Source organism: Coloeus monedula (assembly GCF_965178545.1).
Source record: "Coloeus monedula genome assembly, chromosome: W".
NCBI classification, from domain to species: Eukaryota; Metazoa; Chordata; class Aves; order Passeriformes; family Corvidae; genus Coloeus; species Coloeus monedula.
The window spans coordinates 33,244,392-33,265,260 of NC_138821.1; the positions used below are offsets into that span (position 1 = coordinate 33,244,392).

Consider the following 20,869-nt stretch of genomic DNA (forward strand, 5'->3'; position numbering starts at 1 on the left):
AAACCAATCCCATCTTTCTCAACAACTGATCTATTATTTTTTGCCATTTTGGTGCTTACTAGATGCCTTTGTAAACTGCCCACCAGATTCTCCATTTCCTCATGTGGTTCCTGATGTTTTAGTTCCGTTCTACATTAATTGTGGAGCTACAATTACCTGCCCACACGGGGTTACCAATCACCTGCTGGGATTTTCCGTAGCTGCTGCTGCTGCTGGGGCTGACTGCCTGTCCTGATCACTGGAATCTGGTTGTTGTTGCAGAACATTCCAGTTTTTGCTAGGTATTAGTGCAAGGAGAGCTTTTGCAGCACCCTCTAGAGCTGTTTGGTCAGCCAATGGATTCCCTGGATTACCTGGGGAGTCTCCAAACCCATGGGCTTTACAAGGGCAGCAGGGCCACTTCTTTTGGCTTTGGCACACTCTGCAGTAGGTGACTGATTTCTTTTTGTACTCACTGGAGACCTCTGTGCCCTTTCCTTCCATGTGGCTCCCTGGGCGTGTATTATTCCAAACCCAGAGTTCAAATCAGTCCATATGGTCACCCTTTGTCCTTCAGGGATTTCTAGGCAAGGTCATTCATTCTGCTTTTTGTGCTGCTCTGTTCAAAGCTAAAGCCTGGCCTTCTAGGACCTGGCTCGAGGTTCCCACTGCACACCCAGCTGCCCGTTTCCCATCCGCACCACGCTGCTCCCACCAGGGTGCAGGGCCAGTGCTGGCTCCTGCATGGGATTGCTCTCGAGGTCCCAGAGTCTGCCAGAACACACTTGTTCCATGGATGCCAGGCAGTCATGGCACAAAGACTCCAAGCCTTCTCTTAGAAGGGACTCCAACACGTCCCTCTTCCCACCTTGGGGACCTTGAACCAAACCCTGCAAAGCTTTTGCTGCACCTTACAGGCAGGTCAACAGTTTACACCAGGAAAGGAAAAGGAAAAGGGAAAGGAAAAGGAAAAGGGAAAGGAAAAGGAAAAGGGAAAGGGAAAGCGAAAGGGAAAGGAAAAGGAAAAGGAAAAGGAAAAGGAAAAGGAAAAGGAAAAGGAAAAGGAAAAGGAAAAGGAAACGGAAAAGGAAAAGGAAAAGGTGCCTTGATCTGAGCAGGGCTCTTTCTCTGATTTCCTTTGGAGCAGGGATCAAAGGCTCTCCCCAGAATCCTTCCGTGCTGCCTGCAGGTGCTGCCATCCCTCAGATGTGTTGGAATTCCAGAGGATGAGGCCACGGGGTGTCCCAATGGTGCCTTGGTTCCATGGCCCCGCAGTGTAACCATGGTGTCCTTGGCTCTGCAGTGGCACAATGGACCCTTCATTCCATGAGGCCCCACAGTGTGGCAATGGTCCCTTGAGTCCAGGAGGCCCCACAAGGTCCCAATGGTCCCTTGGTTCCGTGGCCCCGCACTCTCACAATGCTCTCCTTGGCTGCACAAGGTCCCGCAGTGGCACAAGGGCTTCATTTTCTCCTGGATTTCTTTTAGCTTGCTTTCTTTCTTCATTCTTTCATCTTTTTTCTTTCTTTTTCCTATTTTTTCGTTGCTTTCTTCTTTCTTTCTTTCTTCTTTCTTTTATTTTTTCTTGTGTCTTTCTTTCTTTTTTTTCTTTTCTCCTTCTTTTTTGGTTCTTTCCTCTTTTTTTTTTAAAGTTTTTTTGTTTCACATTACTTAGTCTTTCTTTCTTCTTCTCTTTTTCTTAACTTTTTAAATTTTCTTGTGGATTTCTTTTCGTTTTCTTTCCTTCTTTTTTCTTTCCTTCATTTTTTTACCTTTTTTCTTTTTCTTGTCTTTGTTGCTTTCTGTTTTTCATCTTTCTTTCTTTTTCTGCTTTCTTTGGTTCTCTTGTACTTTTATTTTTTCTCATGTCTTTCTTTCTGTCATTTTCTTTCTTCCTTGTTTCTTTCTTCTTTTTTTGACTTTTCTTAACATTTATTTTCTTGTTGGTTTCATGTTTTCAGTCTTTCTTTTTTTTCTTCCTTTCCTTCTTTCATTTTTATTACCTTCTTGCTTTTTTCTTTATTTCTTCATTTTTCAATATTTCTCTTGGTTCTTTAATTGTTTCTTGCTGCTTTCTTCATTTTATTTTTTCATTTTTCTTCTTGGTCTCACATTATTGAGTCTTTCCTTTTTCTTTTACTTTCCTTTGCTTTTTAAATTTTCGTGTTGATTTCTTTTAGCTTGCTTTCTTCATACTTCACTCTTTTATCTTTTTTTCTTTCTTTTAAATTTTTTTTGTTGCTTTGTGTTTTCCTTCATTCTCTTTTGGCTTTCTTTCTGTTCTTCTTTTGTTTTTTTCTTGTGTCTTTCTGTTCTTTTTTTCTTTCTTCCTTGCTTCTTTCTTTCTTCTTTTTTTTTCTTTTCCTTTTATTTTTCTGTTGGTTTCATGTTATGTACTCTTGCTTTCTTTGTTTATTTCTTTGTTTCTTTCTTCTTTTCTAATTTCTTCACTTTTTTCATTTTCTTGTTAATTTTTCTTTTCTTTCTTTCTTTCCTCTTTTCTTCCTTTCTTTCATTTTTATTATCTTTTTGCTTCCTTGCTTCATTTTTTTAATGATTTTTCTTTTCTTTTTAAATAATTTTTCCTTGTTGGTTTCATGTTATTTAGTCTTGCTTTCTTTCTAATTCTTTTCATTTTTAATCACTTTCATTTCCTTTTTTATATGTCTTTTGATCTTCTTCCTTTCTTCTTTTCTTTTTTTTCATTTTTATTATATCTTTCTTGCTTCCTTCCTTCATTTTTAATTTTTTTCTTTTTTTTTCTTTTTTATTATTTCTTGTTGCTCTCTTTCCTTCTTTCTTTTTTTCTTTCTTCTATTTTTCTTTTCTTGCTTCCTTTCCTTGTTCCTTCCTTCCTTCCTTCCTTGCCCAATTCTCACCCCACTTAAGGGGTGCAAAGCAGCAGGACCCCCTCCCAATTGGGATCCCCTCACCCTCCCAAAATGTGGGGACTTCACCTCAGCCCCCCAAATTGCAGGGGGTTTCGGCACCTTCCCCAAATTCACTGCAACCTCCCAGAAGCCACCTAGAGGCCCCAAAATTGTCAAAAAGCAGCAGGAGCCTCCCCAAAAGCAGCTCCTTCTTTCCCTTCCTGAAATGCCCCACTCCAAGTGCCCAAACCACCCCATCAATCCCAAACTTCATCCCACCCCCACAATGCCACCCCCATCCCATCCCATCCCATCCCATCCCCATCCCACCCATCCCATCCCATCCCATCCCATCCCCATCCCACCCATCCCATCCCATCCCATCCCATCCCATCCCATCCCATCCCATCCCACCCCTCCTGGACACCAATTCCCCTTCTGTGCTTCCTGACTCCCCACAGCTGGGCCTTGGGGCTGACGGATCGAGCCATTTGGGGCTGCCATCAACACATTGGGGCTGGCATTGAGTTGATTGCAGGCACCCGCTCAATCCCTCCATCCCAAATGGGAGCTTGGAACCTCTCCTCAGGCCTTGCTGTGCCCATGGGCTCACCTCAAGTCCCAAAATGAGAGCCAGGGCCCCACAGCCCATTCAGAACCTCTCAACATTGCCAGAAACAGCAGCATCCTTCCCAAAATGGGCTCCCCACATCCCTGACCATAGGTCCCCCTTCCAAGCACCAGAGCCCCCCTCTCAGAACCTCTCCCGAAGCATTGGGGGGACCCCAAAACTGCCTCAGGAACGGGACATACCCTGACATCCCTTCAGGAATGTGGGATACCCCAGAACCCACTGAGGAACGGGGTCCCCCCAGCCTCATCATGCGCAGCCTTCAGCTGTCTCAGGCAGAGCCCATCCCGCCCTCAGCAGCCCCAGCCCAGCCCAGCCCTCCTGGGCAGGAAGCCCCAATGGCCGAGCCGGCCTGGGACACTTGCAGGGATGCGGGGGCAGCCGCAGCTTCTGGGGCCAGCCTGGGCCAGGCCCTGAGCGCCCTGCCAGGGAACCATTGCTGCCCCACATCCCATCTCAGCCTGCCCTCGGGCAGCGGGAAGCCGTTCCCTGGGGCCCGGCCCCGCAGGCCCTTGGCAAGAGTCTCTCTCAGCCAGCAATTGCTGCTCCTCCCTGCTGCGGGGCCCAAGCTGCAAGTTGATTTTCTGCCGCTGGCCCCGGCCCAGCCCCGAGCCAGGGCCAGGACCTTGCCCTGGAGCTCTGCGGGCGCTGCCTTTGTGCGGCCGCAGCGCAGCGGCCGCAGCTCGGAGCTGCCCTTTGTGTCCCCGCCGGCAGCTGCCAGAGCTGGCGGGGCCGGGCCAGGGCCGGGCCAGCCCCGGCCTTCCCGGCTCTGGGACACAGCGGCGGCAGCCCCAGCCTTCCAGCCCTGCACACGCTCCCACACAAGCCTCCAGAGCCGCGGCCACGCAACGCAACTGACCGGCCGCTGACCCCCCAGCCTGGCCTGATGGCCATTCCTCTGCCCACACCTCGGCCAAGCTCCCCTTGGCCACCTCCTGAGCCACAGTGCCACACACAAGTGGCACATACAGCTACACAGCTCTGCCCAGAGCTGGCAGGGAACGTTCATTCAACAGAAAAACCACCAAGAAAAAGAGAACTGCCCCCAGCAGAGCTGTTCCCTCCTGCAGTAGTTACACCTGCACACCCACAGCGCCTGAGACTGCAAGCAATGAGCATTCCCTGGGCACATGTGCAGCCCAAGCAGCTCGAGGACAGCCTTGCAGCAGGACTGCTCTCAGCTGAGCCAAAAAGGCCCCTCTGGCAGCTGCAGGGCCATTGCAAAGGGCAAGGGCCAGAGCCTGGGCCCACGGCGGAGGAAAGGGCTCTCAATTCCCCTGCCCTGGCACCTCAACCCTGTTCCCAGGCTGCTTCCCACACAGGATTGCTCTGCAGGACTGCGGAAAGCTGAGAGGCAGCTCTGGCTTCTCCACTTCTCCTGTGCTAAAGCTGCCTGGCAGAAGAAATGGAGGGACAGCTCTGGTGGCACAATCCCTCCCGGCCCAGGGCACAGCGCTGGGAAGGTCTTTCCGTGCCGAGGCTTTGCTGCGGCCAAGGAAAGCTCCTGGCTCAGGGTCACCTTTCCTGCTGGGCCAGAGCCCCCGAGTGGCCCAGCAGCAGCAGAGAATTCCAGCACAGCCCCGGCACGGGCAGGGCGGCCCTGGGCGGGCTGCGGGAGCCGGCAGCGCCTGAGCTCAGAGCAGCTGAGCCCGGGGGCTCTTGGCCAAGGCCGAGGCCCAGCAAGCATTTCTCAGCTCGCAGGGCAGCCTGGAAAGGTGCTGGGGGGGATCATTCACCCCCCAGGGCGGTCCCAGTCCCTCCCAGTATTTCCATGTCCGTGCTCCCAGCGCTGCTCCCAGCCCTGATCCGTGGGGATGGCAATGTCCCGCTCCCTTCCCGGGGCAGGCTCACACCTGAGCCAGGTGTGCAGGGCAGGACCTTGCCCTGAGCCCAAGCCCTGTCCCCCCTGCAGGATCTGCTTCCCATCGGCCTCTTCCTCCTGCGGCCCCAAGCCCAGCTCGGTGCTGAACGAAGGGCGCTGGGCCGGGGTCATCCCCCGGCGGGGGCTGCGCACCCCCTCTGCCCCCTCCCCAAATTCCCTCCCGGGGCAGCAGGGGCTGGCTCAGGAGCCCTGTGGGCAGGGAAAAGGGGGTGACACCGGGATGGGGGGGTCACACACACTCTGGGGGGACACACACGGCCCCTGGGGACGCTCCCCCACCTTCTCCCGCAGCACCAGGAAGATGAACCCCAACATGGAACCCCCAACTCTAGGCAAAATCTTGGGGGGGGGGGGGCGTCTGGTGGCAGCTTTGGGGTCTGGGGGAGAGGTCACATCTGCCCTAAAACCGCCTCCCATCCCCATAGCCACTCCCAGACCCTTCAAACCACCCCACAGCTCCTGGCCAGGAACCCCCCCAACCACTCCCTGCATCATAAATGACCCCAAGAACCACAAAATTCTCTCCGAGTCACACGGCCCAGCCAAGATCACCAGAAGTCTCTCAGAGACCACTCCAAAAGGCCCCTCCAAGCACCACAAATGCCCTCAAGAGACACCAAAGCCCCTCCCAGTCCCCCAAGGAGCCCCCAGACCCCCTTCCACCCCCCATGGCACTGACCAGGACAGGCTGGGGCACAGGAACATCCACAGCCCAGAGCAGCTCAGGCACTTCAGCAGCGATTTGGGCACTTGGGAGGTCACACCCCAAAGGGGGAGACCCAGGCCAGGGACTGGGACAGACAACTGGAATTCCTGGAGAACAGACCGGCTCAGGTGAACATGTTCTGCCAGCACAACTACGAGATTGTGGCCCCAATCTGCCTGGCTTCGCAGCTCCACAACCCTCAGATCCTCCCAAATATTCCCCTGAACAGCAAAGTCACCCCCAAATTCCATAAAATGGTGCCGCTTTAGACCTCTTTGTTTAATTTCTTTTATTTTTTCCCCAATTTTGGTTGTTTCAGTAGGATTAACACAGAAGTTACTTAGGCTGCAGAAGATCTCCAAGATCATCCAGGGTGGCTTGATACCACCAGAGAAAACAATTGGACAGAGCAGATGAAAATTTAGGGCGTAAAGGTAAAAAATCAGCTCTTCCCAATGGATCTCCAATGTTGATCTGAGTCCCGATGGATGTTCCTGCCCCTGCGTTCACCCAGGTGCCTACAGGGATCCAGGAGAACGTGGAGAGCACCAGCCAGGGCTCTTCCCAACCTGGATCACAGGGAATGTGGGTCACCAGGGCTCTGCCAAACGTGGCTCCTCTGATGAGAGATGGAGTTGAAGCAGAGGACAAAGCTCTTGCCACAGTCGGGGCACTCACAGGGCTTCCCTTAGTGGTACCTCCGTTGGTGTTTGGTCAAGTGAGAGCTCTGTCTGAAGCTCTCCCCACACTCGGGACACTCGTAGGGCCTCTCCCCGGTGTGGATGCGCCGGTGGGTGACGAGTTGGGAGTTTTGTTTGAAGGCCTTCTTGCAGTCGGGGCAGCGGAAGGGCCTCTCATCCGTGTGAATCCGCTGGTGCAGGAGGAGACTGGAGCTGGTGTGAAACCTCTTCCCACACTCCCCACACTCGTAGGGCCTCTCCCCGGTGTGGATGCGCCGGTGGGTGACGAGGGCAGAGTTGTACCTGAAGCCCTTCCTGCAGTCAGGGCAGCGGAAGGGCCTCTCATCCGTGTGAATCCGCTGGTGAAGGAGGAGATTGGAGCTGGTGTGAAACCTCTTCCCACACTCCCCACACTCGTAGGGCCTCTCCCCTGTGTGGATGCGCTGGTGGCGGATCAGGTGGCAGCTCCACCTGAAGCTCTTCCCACATTCCCCACACTTGTGGGGCTTCTCCCCATTGTGAAGCTGCTCATGAACTACCAGCTCTGACCTCTGGCTGCATCTCCGGCCGCCTTCCCGGCACAGGGTGGGTCTTTCCTCCTCAGAGCACCCTGGGCTGCGTTTGCAGCCCCTCCTCCTGTGGGATCTCCGGGGCTTTTCCTCCCCATTGGATTCCTGCGCCGTGGAGCCGCTCAAAACGGCCTCTCCCACCAGGTTCTGCCGCGGGGATTTGTCCTCCCTGGGCTCCGTGCTCAGCTCCTTGTCTGGGGAGGAAGGACAAGGAGAGGATGGGATTTGCCTCCGTGCCACAGGGAAGGGGAAGGAGATCCCCCCAGTCCGTCCCCGGCAGGACGGCGTCGGCAGCGGGGTTGTCCTGCAGCCGGGGGTGATGCTGGGCTGGGAGATGGAGCAGGAGAGAGGGGAAAGGGGCACTGACTTCCTCCTCACCTGCCTGGGGCTCCCAGGGCATCTTCCTCTTCCTCACAGCCTCCTCCTTCATCTGGCCAAGGGTTGGAATGGGAAATCCTGGTTTGGGGAGAAACAAGGGATGAGTGTCCTGGGTTGGGGCTTCCTCCTGCCCAAGTCCAGCTCTAGAAGTCACCGGTGTCCATAAAAACCAACAAAAAATTGACAGTGACTCCAGAAGAATCCTCCAGGAGTTCCCCCTTTCCAGTCTCCTCACTTTGGGTTCTGGGGGCCTCCCTTGTCAGGGCTGCTGGGAGTCCCGTGGGTCCTGGGGATCCCCCTCTCCGGGGTCCTGCTTAGGGATGCTGGGGGGTTTCAGGGGTCCCACAGGTCCCTTTTTTCCTGATTCTGCTTTGGCTCCCAGAGGTCCCAGGGTCCCCTCTTCAGCCTCCCTCCACTCCAGGCACTTGGGGCTCCCCTCTCTCCTCACCCCCCCTTTCAGGGATGAGGGGTCCCAGCCCCACCTCATCTCCAGGCCCCCCCACCCCTCCAGGCTCTTGGGGGTCCCCCAGCTCTGCTATCGTCCCTCTCTGCTCTCCCCACTCCAGGGGTCCCATGTTCCAGCCCCCAGCTCTCCTGGGGATCCCCAAAGCCAAAGTCCAACCCTGCAAGTACCGGGTGATCCTCACATGGACCCCCAAGGGGCAATTATGGCTCAGCTTTGGAGTCCTGCAAGACCCACATATCCCCTCTGGCCCAAAAAATCCCTCCCAGGGACATGCAAGGACATCTGGGGCTCGATTCCAGAATCTGCAAGCTCCAAACACCCCTTCAAAAAAACCCCTCCTGCTGATCCCCCGATAGATTTGGGGTGAGCTCCCCCTCCCCGCTCACCTGCAGGATGGGGGGGAAGATGCTACCGGGGCTGGGGGTGCTGCGGACACAGTGGGCGGGCAGGGGAACCTCGTGGTTCTCCAGCTCCTCCTCCTCCTCTCTCCCTCCTCTTCCTCCCGCTCCTCCTCTCTCCCTCCTCTTCCTCCCGCTCCTCCTCCACTCCCACCCTGCCCCCCCTTTCCCACCCCCTCTGCCCCACGGCTGCCGCAGCACCAGCTGCTGTGTGGGGGGAGCCCCGATCAGCCCCAGGCATGGACAGGGGGTTGGGGACCCCCCCAGTGCGGATCCCTCCCTTCCCCAGAGCCCCAGGGAATCGCTCCAGGCCTCAGGTGCTGGGGGACAGGGCTGGACCCTCATGGAACCGCTCTTCTTCTGCCCCAACTCCACCTTTCCCTCCCCTCTCCTCCCCTTTCTCAGCGTTCCCCCAATCCACAGCCCCATTCCAGCTCAATTTGGGTGTCCCAGCCCCCTCCCGCTTTGTTTGGGGGTCCCAGGCCCCTCTCGAGCCCCTCCCCTTCTGCACCTTCCCCATCCCCAATCCCCACCGCCCCTCCCCCGGCCTTGGTTTTGGGGGTTCCAGGCCCCTCCTGCTCACTTTGGGGGTTCCATTCCCCATTTCGCTCAATTTGGGGTCCCAGACCCGCCCCCCTTCTCACCGCTCACCCCGCGGCCGGGGGGGCTCCCAGCACCACCAGTGCCACCAGTGCGGCCCCAGCTGCCCCCACACGCCCCATGCCCAGCGCCGGGCGCTGCCCACAGCCCCAGAGCAGCCGCGCTGTGCCCTGGGGGGTCCCCAGAGCGGCCCCGCCCCGCACGGCACTGGGAGCACCAGTCCGGACCAGTGCGGAGCGCGGGCGGGCGGCATCAGCCGTGCCCGGGCAGGGCCGGGCCCCGCGGGGCTCCCGCCCGCACTCGGCCCCCGCCGGGACAGCGCGGGGGGGCCCGGCCTGGCCGCCCCCACCTCCCCCTCCCCAAATTCCGCTCCGGGGGGCGCTGGCGGCGGGGGGGGCTCAGCTGGGGCCAGAGCTGCCGGAGCCACGTGTCCCCCGCTGCCGGCACCGCCCCCTCAGGATTAGGGGTGCCCCAAAACTCCCTCCGAGCTGCCGGATACCCCGCACGCCCCTCAGGAGTGGGGTCCCCCCGGCCTCATCATCCCCAACCTTCGGCTGCCTCATCCCAGGCCCCATCCCGCCCATCCCCCTCCGCCACACTTCATCCCACCCCCCAATCCACATCCCACCCTTCCCGGGCCCCATCCCGCCCCATCCCATTTCTCCCGGCAGCCGCCACCGGGACCCCAAAAACCCCGCGTGCCGGGGGCTCCCCAAAATCCCCCAAGGGGCATTTCCGACTCACATTTGGAGCCCTGTAAGATCCAAACATCCGCCTCCCCCCCCGCCCCACCAAACCCCCTTCCCCCAGGAACCAACAAAGATATTTGGGGCTTGGTGCTGGAGTCCTCCAAGCTCCAAAAATCCCCTCTCCCAAAAATATCCCCAGTGACTGCCCAAGATATTTGGGGCGAGCTGTCCCTACCCGGTCACCTGCGGGATGGGGGGAGCCGAGAGCTGCGGACACAGAGAGCGATGGATGCACGTGGAGGCTCCTCTTCCTGCCTCCTCTGTCCTGCCTCTTCCTCCCGCTCCTCCCCTTTTATCTCTCCTCTTCCTCCCGCCCCTCCCCTTTTATCTCTCCTCTTCCTGCCGCTCCTGCTCCTCCATCCGCCCTCCCCCCTCGCTCTTCCTCGTCCTCTCCTGCCCCTCCCCCCCCCCTTCCGTTGTTTGTGGCTCCCATCCCGGCTTTGTCTGGCATCAGCCCTGGGGCCGTCCCGTGCTCAGCAGCAGCAGCAGCAGCAGCATCCTGTGCTCTGGCAGCACTCGCTGCTCCTTAGGGAAGGCTTTGGCATTTCTGCCGGGCACAGACACTGAAGCTCACCCCGACCTGCCCCGCTCCCATTGCTGTCCCCTGGGCGCTGGGCTGCTGCTGTGCCAGGGCAGCCAGAGACACAAAGGAAGCCAAGTCCAGCCCAGCTGCCCGGGCTGATGCAGACGAGCCCCAGGGCCGAGGTCCTGCAGAGCCCCATGGAGCCCTGGGCTCCTCGCTGGGAACGGGCTGTGCTGCGGCTGCCACAGCGGCCACAGCGAGTCCTGGGGCTCCCCCGGCGCCGCTGCAGCAGCACCCAGGTTCCACCTCCTGTGCCAGGCCCTGGCCAGGGGCCATCAGATCCATGGGCTCCGTGCCGAGGGGGAACACAACAACAGTGGATCGGATGCAGCCCCCAAGGACCTCGAGCAAATCGTGCAGGAACATCCAGACCTGGACCTGACGTTTGCAAAGCTGCAGCCGGCAGAGTTCTGTGGCGCAGGAGAGCCGGCACGGGGAGAGGAGACCTGCAAGGAGCTGCAGGAGAAACACCCTGAGCCTCAAAGGCTGCCACAGCCTGAATCTGTGCTGGGGAAAGTTCTTCCTGTCCGGGAAGAGATCCCGGGATGAGGCAAAAGCCAAGTTCATGGCTGGTGACACGATTGCCGTGCAGGGAGGGCAGAGGAGGGACTGCGGGCGGAGACTGGGAGCCCGAGAAGGAGGGAGGGGTGGGGAAGGTGTTTCTTTAGGATTTGTTTTAGTTCTCCTTGTCCTGGTGTGATTGGTTTGGAAATAAATTCCATTAATTTCCCCAGCTTGGGTCTGTTGTGGCCCTGGCAGTGAGCAGTGAGTGAGCTCTCCCTGCCCCGATCCCAGCCCACGAGCCTTTCCTTCAGTGCTCTGTGTGCTGCAGCTGTGAGCAGAGTGCCAGAGCGGCTTTGGTGGCCCCGGGCACCCGGCCAGGGCCAGCCCAGCGCAGCGGTGCCTGCAATTCATTCCCTCGGCTGCAGCGCTGAGCGGCCGCAGGGCGGGTCCGGCTGCGCGGGCAGGCGGCTCCAGAAGCACCAACTGCGCCCCACGGGACAGGAGGAGGAGGCAGGGGGTGCCGGGGGAATCTCCTTCCTCCGAGCCGGCAGGGCCAGGCGGGAGAGACTGGAGAGAAGGAAACGGAGAGGAGGGACGAGGCTGGAGCTGTGGAGAGCTGCAGGGATGCCGGGGCAGCCGGGAATTTTGTTTTCCAAATCTCTGGGGCGAAAGGAAGCGCTGTGAAATCCGTCATGGAAAAGAGAGGAGAAATAGCGATTGATGGAAACCGACACCCCTTGGGACTCAGTTTCTCCCTTTGGACTGCAAAAGCTGACAGACCCCAGTGCCGACGGACACCCGTCCCCGGTGTCACGGCCCAAGGGATCGGAGCTGTGGCTGGCGGGGCTGGAAGCTCCTTCCAGCAGCTCCGCTGCCGCCCCCAACCCTCGGGCTGGACCGTGGGGTCTGGGACACAGCCCCGTGCTGGGGGGCGGCAGCGGGAGCCGCGGGGCCCGGCCCGTGGGGGCGGCCGGGCTGGAAAAGTGCGCGGGGCCCCAGCGCGGTGTCCCGGTCTTGTTCCTCACCTTAACACAATGTCTTCAACTCCCTGCGTGCCCTTCATTTAATCAGCATTTCCTAAATGCTGACCCATCCCATCATCATCTCTACCCAGAACAGAATTTCCCAGGCCATTCCAAGTCCTTTATAGTTCTGAAAATACTGGGGCCAAGCCCTACCCGTGATTTCCCCCACCCCCGCCTCCATGCAGACCTTGTTGTCTCCCAGCACCAGGATAGTTCCCACTGCCCCAGGTCTGCGTTTAGCAAAGCCAACAGTACTTCTACCACTGCTTTCTGCAAGACCCCAATTGAGTCTTTACATTTCAACATAACCAGATGATGTCTACTTAGCATGAAATGTAGTTCCTGTCCAAGAGTTGCATGTCCCAAGCAATTTCTTTGCAGAATAAATTTTAAATCCTTTGGGTTTCAGTGTTTGGAAATCATCTGCTAGTGTATATAGCAACTTCACTACATTCTTATTTTCATTATCTCTGTAGAGCTAAGGAATTCCAATTATGAGAGGCTCTATTCTGTAAGCTCATTAAAAGTTAATATCCACCACAACACTGTCTATTTTATCGGTTCTTTGCAATTGCTTAGCAAAGAAAATAAGCACCAGGCTTTTCAAGAGAGAGACACACTTTCTTACATAGAAAGACACAATCTTGTTCCCACCAAAGCACTCACACAGGTGAAAGTCACAATTTTCCTGCCTCTTCCTTCCTTTCCAAACCAGTGCAGCATGAGAGAAAGCAGCTGTTTCCCGAGGCCGATGGGTCACAGACAGGTAAGATGACATTGAGGCTTGTTCCTCAGAGGCAGTCAGCAAGCAGCAGATGATGATCTCAAGGATCCAGGTGACACCATCACCCTCTCAAGAGAGGAATCCTTTAAGCAAGCACATTGCTCATCACTTCCATCCTGCTTTGGTTTAATGAACCAGCTCTTCCTGGCAATGAGCAGCAAGGGGATCTAATTTGACTGTTGCTATCCTTTTACATTTTATTCAATCATTCCGTAAGAACAGGCATTTTACTTTTGTTTCAGTTACTCCAGAGGACCTTGGCACAAAGCAAAATGAAGTCAAATGAGAAATAGCTAGCTTAAATTTATATACACCAACAAATCATGCTGTGTTTCAACAAGTGTAAGAGAGACGTGGGACTTTCCTTCCCTCTGAGCAGCTGCAAGCATAAAAAAAGCAATGATGCAACGTTCATTAATAAAACTTTCTTAGAAATCTCTTCTTATGGACAGATTACACATCTGCAGGAGATACCCAAAACACACTCATTGTGCTGCACTTCCCCTTTTCCATTCACGTGTTATATATACTGAAAATATGTTACCGAGTAGCTATGAACACACCATGCTCCCAGATTTTCCCAAAGTAAAACATGTATCTGTGTATGTTATAAACGATCAAATACAAGGGAGAAAAGCCTGGCACAGACACTGCAGCAAAGGAAATTCATCACATTAAGATGTCCCCTGATACTGAGATTGGCCAGGACTTTGATCAGTGATGGGAAGGAATTTCTCATCTTCCCATTTACAGCACCTGAAGCAAGAAGGACCCAACACCTTAAGCGGTGTCCAAGATAGCACAGAAATTTAAACAGAGCCATTTACAAAGGGCAGCAACTCATCTGGCCAGTTCACACCTCAGATAACTATCTGCAGAACCCAGAGCAACACAATACTCCAAGGAGCAGTGAGATAGCCAGAAGGTTCTCAGCTCAAGAAGATCAAGCAAGAACAGGATGTTCCTTAGCCTGGCTAACCCAGATAACATCTCCCAGCCATTAGCATGAGATGAAACAGAAAGAGAGAGGCTGAATCACTTGCAGTGTACAGATACTGCCCGAGGGAAATGTGACAGGTGACCTACAACATAAAAAATGCACTTAACTCTAAAAACTAGGAAGTGAAGCTAAAAATGAGAAAAATTAAAAGCTGTTCTTGGATATGCAGTAAAAAGCACACTGACATCATAAACGGGAGAAGGAACACAAAAGCACCCAGCTGTTCAAAAGCTGTGCAGTTAAGGTACAAAGAAATCAATGTTTTTTTAAAGAAAAAATCCCTCACAAGGTGAATGAGCTCAGTAACACTCAAAACAATATTATTTGTTAGAAAAATCATCTGCTCCAGTGCCTGAAGCAAAAGGTTTGCCATTTATTCCATCATTCCTTCAAATCCAGGGATTAGTGAGAACTTCTTAACAAATTCCTGCCTTGCCTTATGGTCCTTGAGCTTCACCAGGGCCAAAGCTTGCTGCTCAGAGTCAGTACACGAATCCCTGTGGTGTTACCATCCTCTCCGAGTGAGAAAAGCACTCGAGATGGTGAACAAAGAGATGGGGCAGTTTCCTGATGCCTGAGAAGGATGTTCTTAAGATAAACAAAATTGCCCAATCAAAATTTATAAAGAAATGACATTTATTATGCAACCGAAATATCGGTTTTAAAAGCCACGATCGAGAAAAGCAGCTCCGAGCCCGGGGTCGGAGCTGGGTGAACACGCATAGATCTGATCTCTGTCGCACCAGACCTCCCAAGTTCACGGATGCTGCTTTGGCTGGTCCCTTCTTATACATTTTTTGGGCAGAGTCTGAATTAATTCTATTCTTCTCGTCATTTTAGCATATTCATGAAGTTTTCTTGTCCCAGAGTTGGGCTGCGCAAAGCCTTTCCTGGATCCCAGGAACTGTCCATCCTGGGTGATGAGTGGGCCATTTCTGCTGATGAATGGGCCATCTCTGCTTCCTGGAGCAGTTATTTTTAGTTCCCGGGATGTCCGATTCCTTATCAGATGAGATGTAGATATCAGAAGGTGGCAATCAAGTCGTTATGGTGCAAATGTCCCGGTGATAAGATCTAACCCCACCTGGGTGGAATCCTCACTTATTGTGAGAGAACTTCTTTTAGTGTTGTGAAATTTTTCTCTCAGCCAGGCTGCTGAAGGGATTTTGAAACTCGGTCTCTGTAGGGTCTGATTACACTCCAATTTTATACATAATAGCACGAATTACATACCTTATATATAACGTTCTCAACTCAGTGGCACAAAGTCTGCTTTTGTTCAGACAGGAATGAAGAGGAAAAATGGCAGAAATTCATAACAGGGACGATGAGGAGAAACATTGGGCTGTGCACACATTCAGTCCAAGCAACATCAATGCCAGGTGTGGTTTAAAATTCACGTTTGTGCTTTATTAAAGCCACGCACTGTATTTATGGCTCTCAGTGAATTCTGTATCCAAAAGGGACACGTTAGCTGATTCAAAATTAGTTGGATTTCTTTCCTTCTCCTGTAGCAGTGCCAGTAGGAGAGGTAACAAAGGCAGTTCCCTGGCCTTCAGACATTGCACAGAAGTGGGATCCATTGATACAAACTCATGCAGCCAAACTGCAGGTATTTCATTCAGGGCCTAAGACATGAAGCTAGGCTTCTTTTAATAAATCACGGACAGGGATGAGCTCCTGACATTAATATTGCACTCCTCCCTCTTTCTGCTGAGACAGTCTGGCCAACACGAATATCCCTAATACAGATCCAGGGCTCTGGTATAACAGCCACCCCAAAAAGCCATAGTTCCAGCTACCTTTCCTTTCTTTGCATCATACCAGGAGGAATCAAAAGGAATGAAACCTATTTCATTTATTATTACAGGTGAGAACCCCTCTAAGGACATAGGAAGAGAAGTTGTATTTTGTAACCTTGTTCTCCATCTAGAAGTAAAACAGGGGCTGGTGTGAGGCAACGAGGGCAACAGAGAAAATGCTGAAAAGAAACTGAGGAATGTGAAGCCAAATTTTCAAGCATTCCAGGCAATCACACCACTCAGGGACAGTCTACAGCTCAGCAAATCACATGCTGGAATGCAGTGGAGTATGGAGTAGGGCAATAGGGAACTGCTCAACAAAATAGGTGCTACAGCCTCTTGTGCTCAGGCTCTTAGCCCAAAGTATGTTCCAGCTCCAACTGAATGGCATTCTGAACCAGAAGAGCACTGACCTTTTTGATTTTGGCAGTTCACAGTTCTCAGACAGCAGAACGTCTGTGGCTCCTCTCATCATTATTTTTGCTGTTTTCACTACTGGCCATCAAGTTTCCTGCAGTAGCCATCCATGAACCCCGGATCACTACTACATTAATAACACAGAACATGGCTCTCAGAGTGCATTAGTGAGGTACCAAGAGAAAACCCAAATGATGATCCTCCTCACAGAAAAGGTAACAGACAAAAAAAATAAAAGTGTGAAAATACTTTTTAAAAGATGGCTGAAATGAGGCAAATTCTTAAAATTAAGTAAATGTCTGAAATGAAATTTAAGCAAATTTAACTGTTGCAAAGTATTCTGAATACACATACAGTACAATATACTAGAGTCCAGAATTAGAAAAATTTCCAGTCATGGAAATATGGGGTAAGGGATATGTTTATTTGGAACAATGAGTTCAGCAGAGGTCTCTTTGCTACAAATATCTTGAATTTAATTCTTCTGCCTTGATACAATCTCCTGAGAAAATAAAAAAATAAAATAAAAATCCTACAGGAAAAACTTGTGTTGGATGCAATCTATTCACTCAGACCTGATACAAAAGTCTAATTTATTCTCTTGATTTATTGTCTTAAGGAGAATGAATTAATTATTCTTCCACTCAGAAGTCTATGGCATCAATCCTTGAGTTGAATCAGAGAAAATTCAATCTCTCATGAGTTCCCACTCCATTTACTTTTCTTGTAAGTGTTCTGTTTTGTTGAAGTGAAAGCTCCTCTGGACTCAGGCCCAGAGGGAAGCCAAAGCACAGGGGTTGAATTAAAACCTTTGGACAAGCTGAGATACATGAAGTCACACCAAAGTGAAATAGAAATATAGATTTTTTAACCTTTAGTAGAAATATATGCTAAGTGCCTTAAACATTGAAAAGCTGCAGCAGAGACCTTAAACACAGTTCTTACTGCAGCAGTGTTACCTTTTCACAGAACACTTTACTTTAGACAAAATATGGATAGAATGACACTGTTCACATTTTTTAGATAGAGCATTCACGTAAACAATAAGAGCTGATAGAAACTGCATCCGCAAATCTGTGTAATACCTGTGTAACACTGGTGTGAGGCTTACGACTGTTAGAATTAGACCAGGATAGGTTAAGAAAAGGAAAACTGGAATCGTGTGTTAATCTTATTGGCCAATTAACAAATATAATCCATAATTCTGTAAGAAAAAATATAGAGTCTAGAGTCTAGAGCATATAGAGTATAGAGCATATAGAATATATAGGGCATATAGAGCATATAGAAGAAGAAGAAGAAGCTGTTTTGCCTGTTGTTGCTGTTGCTGCTTGCCTTTATCATGTAACCCCCTTTGAACTCTGCCTTCAAGAAAGCTGTGAGACTATGGAATAAAGACCTCAGCAGAACAGCAGCCTCCTCTGCTCTCTCACCCTGGTCCGGGAAGGAAGGGTACCCCGTCCAAAGCTCAACAGCGCAGAGCCCCAAGGCTGCTGTGGGCAGCAGGGCCCAGGGGCCGTTCCCACCCGCAGCGCTCCTGTCCTGGGCTGGGCCTGCACAGGGGCTGGGGCACCATGGCTGGGGCAGCGGGGCACAGAGGGGCCACGGAGCCGCTGCCGGGGCTGACAGCGAGGCCAGGGACACACAGGGAATTTCTGGGCATTGCCTGCGCTGGGCAGGGCTGAGTGTGGGGAAGGCAGAGCTCAGCTGGCCTCGGTGGCTGCAGGAAAAGCCGAGAGCCCGAAGAGCCCCCGTGGCTGTGCTGGAGAGCAAGGCTGGAGGAGGGAAATGCGGGGCTGCTGCGGGATGGGGAGGGGGATTGAATTCCAGCAGGCACCGACGGGGGGCTGAGAGACTCAAGGGCTCCTTGGCCTGAGCCTGTCCTGGAAAGGTCTCTCAGCCCTCTGTGCCCATGAAGGGCTCCAAGGAGGAGCAGAGCTCATCTTGGCAGGACCCTCATGGAATCCCTGAGGGACAAATGCCAGTGCCTGCCCAGCCTTCCCAACGTCCCTGACACCAAAGGCCTTTTCCACATCCCTCGGTTCCAGGTCAGTGCCCAGAACACAGCACAGCCTGTCCAGGTCCTGGGGGCGATTCCCAAGGGAGGCAGCTGTGATTTCTCCCCACAGACCCACCACTCCGGTGTCTCTCTGTGCAGCCCTTGGCTGTCCTGAGCACTTTCCCTGGAGCCTCCCTGCCCTGGACGTTTGTCTCCATGCAGTTCTCAGCACAGCCCAGCAAAGAATTCAGGTGCTTTCCCAGAGGACATTACTCTAGCAGTGAAGTGGCCTCAGGGCACTGTTTGTGCCCCTGGAATTGTGCCAGCCCCGAGTGCTGCTGATGGTGTTTGTGCTCACTCGGGTTCATCTCCCCACACCCACTCGATGCACTGCTGAAGGCTCCTCAGGACACAGCAAACACGGACTGCTGGCCTGGTCACTTGGTGTCCCTCCGTGCAGGGACAAACAACCTCCTGCAGGGGAGGGCAGAGGCCAGTGCTGGGATTGCTGGTGGCAGGGGCTGGTGTGGGACACTTGCCCTGGGCACCTTCCCAGGCTGTGCCCGGAACAAAGGCACAGCCCAGGCCCTGCTCTGCTGCTCCCTCAGGTCCATCCCAGGAGCTCTGGCAGTGCCAGGACACTGCTGCGTGCCCCCCCTGCACACTCCCCCCTGCCCCTGGGCACTGGGGTTTGCTTTGCCAGGGCATTCCTGGGGCACATTCCTGACAGCAGCTCTGGAGGAGAGCAAAGCCTTCCTGCCCTGGCCCCAGGAGATGCCCTTTGCTGATGGAGCTGCTGTGCTGGAGCCCGGCTGTGTCCCAGCAGTGCCCGTGGCCTGTCCCTGCCTGTGCTCACAGCACGGACACGCAGCAGGACAGTGACCGAGCTGCCCGAGCACTCCGGCCTTGCACCCTCAGAAGGGCTGGGAAAGGGAGTGTGGAGCTGGGAAGAGCAGAGGTGGGAAGAGGCTGGGCCATTGTCCCTGGCCGTGCTGCTGTGCTGGGAGTCTCTTCCCTCCAGCTCTGCCCACAGGCACTGCCCCTGCAGAGCCAGAGAAGGGCTGAGGAACAAACCTTGGACACAAAGGTCAGGACAGCCCCTTGTTTTTATTCAAATGCACAGGGAAGAAGCCTCCTGAAAGTCTTTGTGTTTCAAAAGAAAGGTAGATGTTCATGCAGAAATGCAAGGAGTAGTAGTACAGTACTTTATAAGAAGCAGAATAACACCAGAAAAAGAATAAGAAAAAGCACCAATGAAAATATGGAAAAAGAGGAAAAAGAGGCCAAGATTGTAAAGAGTTACATTCTGAAGGTTCTGGAGCAGAAAAGAGAGAGTTTATTGCTTCTGAGAAGCATCCTAGTCATCATTTTCCTCGCATGGCAGAAGGAAATAGAAAGATTTTAACTTGTGAAAAGTATCCAGTCCTCACTTTCCTCAGGGCATCCCTGAGCTCCTGGTTCCTCAGGCTGTAGATGAGGGGGTTCAGGGCTGGAGGCGCCACCGAGTACAGAACTGACAGGGCCACATCCAGGGATGGGAGGAGATGGAGGGGGGGCTTCAGGTGGGCAAACATAACAGTGCTGAGGAACAGAGAGAGCACGGCCAGGTGAGGGAGGCACGTGGAAAAGGCTTTGTGCCGGCCCTGCTCAGAGGGGATCCTCAGCACAGCCCTGAAGAACTGCACATAGGAGAAAACAATGAACACAAAACAGCCAAACACCAAACAGGCACTGACAGTGATGAGCCCAAGTTCCCTGAGGTGGGATTTGGAGCAGGAGAGCTTGAGGATGTGTGGGATTTCACAGAAGAACTGGCCCAGGGCATTGCCCTGGCCCAGGGGCAGGGAAAATGTATTGGCCATGTGCCTGAGAGCGTAGAGAAAGGCACTGGCCCAGGCAGCTGCTGCCATGTGGGCACAAGCTCTGCTGCCCAGGAGGGTCCCGTAGTGCAGGGCTTTGCAGATGGACACGTAGCGCTCGTAGCACATGATGGTGAGGAGGAAATCCTCTGCTGAGAGGAAGAACAGAAAGAAAAACACCTGAGCAGCACATGCTGAGTAGGAGATGTGGCTGGTGCCCCAGAGGGAATTGTGCATGGCCTTGGGGACAGTGGTGCAGATGGAGCCCAGGTCGGTGAGGGCCAGGCTGAGCAGGAAGAAGAACATGGGGCTGTGCAGGTGCTGGCCGCAGGCTCCGGCGCTGATGATGAGGCCGCTGCCCAGGAGGGCAGCCAGGGAGATGCCCAGGAAGAGGCAGAAGTGCAGGAGCTGCAGCTGCCGCGTGTCTGCCAATGCCAGCAGGAGGAAGGGGCTGATGGAGCTGCTGTTGGACATTTTGAGCCTCTGGCCATGGAGTGCTGTTGAAGGACGAGACAGTGAGGAGTCAGGGGAGACTTTGCTGAGCAATGTCCAAGCCCTTTCTCCTGGCCCTGCCCCCCAGTTTTCCTTTTCTCAGAGCCCTTCCCTCAGCCCCGTGCCTGGAGCTCTGCTGGGATCTGGCCCCGTTGCTGTGACGAGCAGGGGCTGTGCCCATGGACAGCGAGGAGTCAGCTCTGCTCTGCTGCAGCGGGGACATGGGAATGGGGACAGGGGCCGGTCCTGGGGCTGGACTCCATCAGCCCAAAGTGCTCCTGAGGCAGAGGAGCTGGGCAGCATCTCCTGTGCCAGGGCTAAGGAACGGTGACGGCCAAAGGCACTTTGAGAGGGTTTCCTGCTGTGCCCAGGGAGAGCAGAGAGAGCTGTGCAAGGCAAGAGCATTGGCTGTAACTCAGAGAAGGGTGAGGGGAGCTGCTCTGTCGCTCCATCTGTCCCCAGCTGCCCCTCCTGAGATCGAGGGCAGTCACTGTGT

The 20,869-nt window shown here is 53.8% G+C and overlaps 1 protein-coding gene across 1 annotated transcript in view; it reads right to left on the minus strand.

Annotated features, from left to right (window-relative positions):
* LOC309584642 (olfactory receptor 14J1-like) overlaps nucleotides 1-20,355 on the minus strand; it is a gene marked incomplete at both ends in the record, with an annotated part of 120,771 nt that extends 100,416 nt beyond the window's left edge. Inside the window, one exon of the mRNA XM_082300783.1 lies at nucleotides 19,453-20,355. Within this exon, the coding sequence (XP_082156909.1) occupies nucleotides 19,453-20,355 (903 nt within the window). The remainder of the gene's footprint in view (nucleotides 1-19,452) is intronic.
* Between the last annotated feature and the right edge of the window lie 514 nt (nucleotides 20,356-20,869).